This window comes from Micromys minutus (assembly GCF_963924665.1).
Source record: "Micromys minutus genome assembly, chromosome: 21".
Classification (NCBI taxonomy): domain Eukaryota; kingdom Metazoa; phylum Chordata; class Mammalia; order Rodentia; family Muridae; genus Micromys; species Micromys minutus.
The window spans coordinates 40,891,056-40,897,055 of NC_137956.1; the positions used below are offsets into that span (position 1 = coordinate 40,891,056).

At 48.7% G+C, this 6,000-nt stretch overlaps 1 protein-coding gene across 1 annotated transcript; it reads right to left on the minus strand.

Moving 5' to 3' along the window:
• Positions 1–860: 860 nt before the first annotated feature.
• RTP3 (receptor transporter protein 3) lies at positions 861–5,517 on the minus strand. The gene is made up of 3 exons (XM_080934802.1): positions 5,323–5,517; positions 4,640–4,849; positions 861–2,793 (listed from the first exon to the last, which is right to left on the minus strand). Exons 2-3 carry the CDS (start codon positions 4,804–4,806, stop codon positions 1,545–1,547), a joined length of 1,416 nt encoding a protein of 471 aa, XP_080790928.1. The 5' UTR covers positions 4,807–4,849; positions 5,323–5,517; the 3' UTR covers positions 861–1,544.
• Positions 5,518–6,000: the final 483 nt, after the last annotated feature.

The window sequence follows — 6,000 nt, forward strand, 5'->3', positions numbered from 1 at the left end:
TTCTTACTTGACCGCCTTGTTGTTACTATTCTTACTATTGACACGGTGTTTCTCACTAAGCTTGTAAATTATTGTTCTGGCCACACTGACTGGCCAGTGACTGCCTGTGAGCAGTCCGTCTCAGCCCACCCCCACCTCCCCATCGCCAATTTCTGTGCGCATGCGCAGCAGGGACTACGTGACTTCGAGCCTTACTTTTCATTCATGCTGAAGATCTGAACCTGGGTCCATGTACCTGAGTGACATTTTCAGCTGAGACTTCTCCCCAGCTCCCTAATTGGACTTTTAAAGCTCCCTCTCTGGTGCTCCCTCTCCTCCCTCTTCCTCTCCTCCCTCTTTCCCTCTCCCTTCCCCTCTCCCCCTCCTTCTCTCTCTCCAGTCTCTTGTCCCCATCAAGCAGTGGCTGCATGGAAACCACTGAGAACCTAGGTGTTCAGTTTATTATTCCTGTCTCAACTCTTCCCAGACCGATAGCAAAATGTCTGGGCAGAACATGTTGAGGAGATCCCTGGGTCAAGGCCTCCCTCCCTCAACACTTCAGACTCTGTCTTTTTTGATAGGTCAAAGCCATTTTTATTTTTTATTTATTTTTATGTATTTAGGTAAAAGTCACGTCAGAGAGTTAACAATGTGCTGAACATTGTGGCTTATATCTGAGATTCAAGCACTTGAGAAGCCAAGGCAGAAGGATTGCTGTGAGCATTAGACTAGCCTAGATCACCCCAGTGACCTCCAGACCAACTTTAACTACATTGTGAGATCGCAAATCTAGCCTAATCTGCCCATGGGAAAAAAGCAAAAGAAAATGAGTCTTTTTTTTTTTAAGATTTATTGTATGTATGTATGTATGTATGTATGTATGTATGTATGTATGTATGTATGTATGCCGCTGTCTTCAGACACACCAGAAGAGGGCGTCCAATCCCATTACAGATGGTTGTGAGCCACCATGTGGTTGCTGGGAATTGAAGTCAGTGCTCTTAACCGCTGTGCCGTCTCTCCAGCCCATGAATCTTTTTTTTTCACTTTTCTTTCTTTTTTTATTATTAGATACTCTCTGTATTCACATTTGAAATGTTATCCCCCCTTTTTAAAAGTTTGTCTATCTATTGTCCAAATGCCTGATGACAGGAGAGAGCATCAGATGCCATTATAGATTGTGAGCCACTGTGTGGTTGCTGGGAATTGAACCTGGGTCCTCTGGAGCAGAGCTGCTGAGCCATCCCTACAGCCTGAGGAGACCAACCGTCTCAAGATTCAAAGCTCAGCAGCTTTAAGTGCACTGGCAGTGCTAAGAGGCCACTACCGTGTCCACCAAATCCCCAAATCATTTTATCACTTCTCCACAAGGCCACACTGCTTAAACGGTGGCTTACTTTCTCCTTCCTCAGTCCTGGTGCCTACCTCTGGACTCTACTGATTTCACTGACATTTCACATAAAGGGGATTTCGCAATGTGTGGCTTTTAGGAGATGTTGTAATTCTTTTTGTTTTTCCACTCAGAGTTTTTTTTTTTTTTTTCCCCAAGGCTCATATATTGCATTTTATACTAAGTACCACAACAACAGAAACAAGATTAGAAAGACCAGGCAACACAGTGGACTCTGTGACATGCAGTTGCCACAGGCGGTGCAGCAGCCCCCGAAGTTCTCACAGCAGCCTGCACAGCAAGCTTCGCAGCAGGAAGACTGACTTTGTGGGGGGATATGGCTGCTTCTCCCTACTTGGCAAGTGGTGTTTGCTGGTGGTCTCCATGAGGAGGAAGTGGGTGGGCTATGTAAGGAGGAAGTGGGTGGGCTGTGTAAGGAGGAAGTGGGTGGGACATATAAGGAGGAAGTGGGTGGGCTATGTAAGGAGGAAGTGGGTGGGACATATAAGGAGGAAGTGGGTGGGCTGTGTAAGGAGGAAGTGGGTGGGACATATAAGGAGGAAGTGGGTGGGCTATGTAAGCAGGAAGTGGGTGGGACATATAAGGAGGAAGTGGGTGGGCTATGTAAGGAGGAAGTGGGTGGGACATATAAGGAGGAAGTAGGTGGGACATATAGAGAGGATGAGCACAATGCCTTTGGGGCCTTGGGTCTGGTGTTCTTCTTTGTTATATCTGCTGCTCCGATGCTGTTGATTGGGGAAGGCATTTGAATAACACATCTGGGGGCAGGTGAACTTACTTCTGACAGCTGTTGGACTGTCAATATTGATGCTTCTGAGGTGCAGCTAACCTTGGGGTCATTTTTGGAAGGGTTACTGGCTTGGGACTTCACCTTGGATGCTTGGGGCTTGACCTTGGATGTTTGGGGCTTCACCTTGGATGCTTGGGGCTTCTCCACTTTAGATGAGGATGATGAGCAGGGAATGTTGCTAGAGGTAGCAGTGACCTTAGGTTCCCTGGTTGACTTCGAGGAGGAGGTGGGAGATAATGGGGGTGCTGGTGGTTTTGAGGCTTGGCCTAAGTCATTCTGAGCACAAAAGCCCAGTAGACAGGCCTCACAGTTGCCACTGTCGTGTGGCCCTTCCAGACTGGTGTCCCCAAGCAAAGGAATCTCACCCATTTGCTTAAACCCTTCTTTATAGCACTTCTTCAGAATTCGGAAGAGCAGGTTGTTCAAGATCCTTGAGATGTTGTCCCATGTGAACTCTGGAGCTGCAAATGGAGGCTTGGGGCACTGGTTACATCTCTGAGCAAATACCCTCATCTTCACCTGCCCCTTGGCTGCCTTCTCACACCACCGCATGTAGAAGACTATCAAGACTCGGCCAGAGGCCCAACTTCGAGAGCAGAAAGAACAGTGGAACCTGTGGAGAAGAGAGCCACAGTTTCAGCAGAGCCATGGGCAGACACCAGAGGGAGAAGGAGTTTCTCACTAGGGGTGAGAGAAGTGAATGAGTCCCTCTTTCTCATCTCCACTGCACCACCAACATGTCCTGGGACCATCACCGGGCACCTATTGTGCAAACAGCACATCACAAACCATCTGACAAAGAAGGAACCTAGGGCATTTTCTAAGTCCAGTGTACATTCAGAGGCAAAGCACACACTTGGGTACGCAACATGCCCAGGACTTGAGGCATAAGAGTTAGGTCTGAGGCTCTAGTCACTGGGCCCCACGCCATTGTTTCGTCAGATACCGAGGAAAATGCATTCAAGGCTATACATGCAACAGCCCCTCCAGGACCCTGTGCTAAAATCAACAAATGGATATAAATGGGCCACCAAACAGAACAGGAGAGAGTGGCAATCTTCTGCCTACAGAGACAGCTTGCCTGCTTCTGTTTGTGGAGGGGGTTTGGAAGGGTGGTGGTGAGGTAAGGGGCAGGGCTTCCATGATATGCAGGATTCCCAGAAATCATGGCCTCCAACTCTCTCTTCTTTTGTGGGTCCCCTCCCCAACTCACTCTCTCTCTCTTACGTTCCCTGAGAAGTTTACATTATTTCTGAGTGCTTGCCTCCGACAAGGTGCAGGATGACACCCTGTCTCAGAAGAGAGAGCAGTCTTCGTAAGGTATTTACACAAACACCTGCTGGAAACAGTGCAGAAAGACTAGAAGAAGCTTATGCGATCTAGAACAGGAATCATTCAAAGCTGGAACACTACAGTGTGGCAGAAAACATTTATTGCTCGTCTAATAATTTGTGAACTCCCTCTAGACTCAGTGATGTTAGGGCCATGGGACCTGCTGGCCAATGAGACTCAAGTAGCAGTGAGATCATCCCAAGATTATGAGATTTCTCTTCCCCTGTCTAGGTGACCTTGGGAGCCATTGTTCAGCCAAATCCTAGGATTTTTTTTTTTTTCTTCTTCTTCTTCCTAGCAGTTGATCCTAACTTTGTTTGAGTCAGGGGCATCTGCAGTCTGAGATGGGAAGTTGGAGAAGGTTGGCAGAGTGAGTTAGTTCCTGGGCTGGTTCTAGGCACCTTGCACATGCTAAGTAAAGGCACCACTGAGCTACAGTCCCAGAGCCTTCTTTACTGTCTTTTGATCCTAGGCTGCCCTCTTAGGGCAAATGTGGGAATAAACTGAGCCGAGATACTGAGAAGCTAGCCCCAGGAAATGCACTGATTGGGAGTTACTCTCACTCAGTTTTGCACACTGGCCTGAACTGTGTTCAGCAGCCGCCCACAGATGGGGCCTGGTCTCAGCGCTCCAGCTCCACTGTGTGCCAAGCCCAAGTACCAGGATCTCAAATAAGCTGACTAAGGCTTTGTTCTGGAGCCCCCTCCCCCCCAAGACATCTCTTGGCTGGGAAAGGTCCAGTCCCCTCACAGACCGCAGCAGGTATAACAAATCCCAAGACTACACCCTCTATACCCTCCTACCTCTACCCCTGGGTCTTGGGACACCCTCTTTCTCTCCTGGAAAAGAAAGTATATAATGTTGGGTAGCCTCTGAAACTCTCCTTGAATAAATGAGCTCCCCTTCCTTTTCCTCAGTGTCCTACCTACATCCCCGCCTGGATTATTAGAATCTATGCCTGCCACTATTTTAGGTTCATAGTAACAGGGAGAGGGAAAATCCTAGTCCCTAATGAAGCTGGGATTCTTTCCTGTGTTCTTTGGTGTATGAGCCCGGGCAGTTGAGACAAGGAACCAGTTAGAAATAAGCAAGACTCTTCTGGCATGCATACGTTGTACCTCCCTTACCTGGCAAAGGTCTTTTGCTGGTATTGCGTCCATCCTGGTTTCAGAACGTCGGGAAGAAGGTCTTTGTCTTGTGTGAGGGTCCATTTGTGCCATGGTTTGACCTCTTGGATCAGCTCCTGGAATACATGTTGCCATTGCTCCATGTCTTCTTCTGTCATGGCTGCCATGCTGTGCCCAGGCTGGGGCAGGGTCTTCTGGGCTCAGACAGACCTGTGGCAAGAGGTGAATTGTCCACTCAGACAACAAAGCTTCAGGCTGGCAATCTCTCTGAAGCCCTGAATTGGGACTGTGGTTTAGATCCTTCTGTCCCAGGGACAAAGGCCAGCTGAATCTGTCCCCAAGTTCAAAGGACAGCCATGGACAACCCCAAGAAATCACAAAACTCCAAGCTTTGGTTTTTAATGTCTCAATATACTAGTGAGGGAGAAAGTGTTGGAGTTCAAATCAAGAAATGGTTGGAGCCCACACTCGCCTTTTCTGCCTCTAATATTTGGCGATCTTCATCTATTGTGCTGTTCAGAGCTCCTGCCTGAGGCAAAGGGAGCCTCCCTGGGATCCCCACACGCTGTGAAGTCCTTGGTATTTCAGGAGGATGGTGATCTGTAGACATCCAGCTGCCTCTCCCCTTCTCCAACCATAGCCTGGACATGGAGGTCTCAGACCCACCCAAATTCCCCACTTACCAGAAATCAAAGTTGGTGCAGTCAGTGTTTGCCTGGGAGATTAGGTGATGTGTCCCTAGATGGGTAGAAGGCTGCTGGCCCAAGACCAACAGGGACCCATTGCCTTCCTCTGCAAGAAGGTTGGTTCACCATCACCCCAAATTGAGGAATGGGAAGAGGAGCGAAGAAGAGAGGAACAGAGTTGGAGCAGGCAGTACCCTGTGGAAGGCAGACAAGATTCTGAGTGTCTATACCTCAAGACTCCATCCACAGACAGGGCGGGTTTTCCTATCACCCAGTTGGCCGTTGGCCTATTGCCCTGGCTGTTTCCCAAGCTGGAAGTTCCTCAGCCTGGAAGAAAAGAAGGAAGCAAGGGGAGGGGCTTCCTGTGACGTTCGGAAACAGTTTGCCCAGGCTTCTCCTCACCACCTCCACCCCAAGTCACAAGAACGTTTTTGGCCAGACTCAGAGCATGGCCTTTTCTTCCCGCCCCCATTTAGTTTCTCAATGTTATTTGCTCGGTTATAAATTAACTACATTTGTGGAGGTAGTTCGGTCTCTCCTTTTTGATGCTCCTCCCTTTCAGCCTTTTACTGTGGTGTGTCCAACTGCCCCCCATTCCCCACCTCCCCAAAACCCCATCACCCCCCCACATGCTTGCTTATTCCAGCTTCTGATAAATAGTTCTCAATTTGTGGT

Bases quoted from the DNA above. Each gene is read 5' to 3' on its own strand.
- RTP3 (XM_080934802.1), bottom strand. From the start codon at position 4,806: ATGGCAGCCATGACAGAAGAAGACATGGAGCAATGGCAACATGTATTC. The intron at 2,794-4,639 runs GTAAGGGAGGTA...TCTTCTCCACAG, and splicing joins CAGCAAAAGACCTTTGCCAG to GTTCCACTGTTCTTTCTGCT.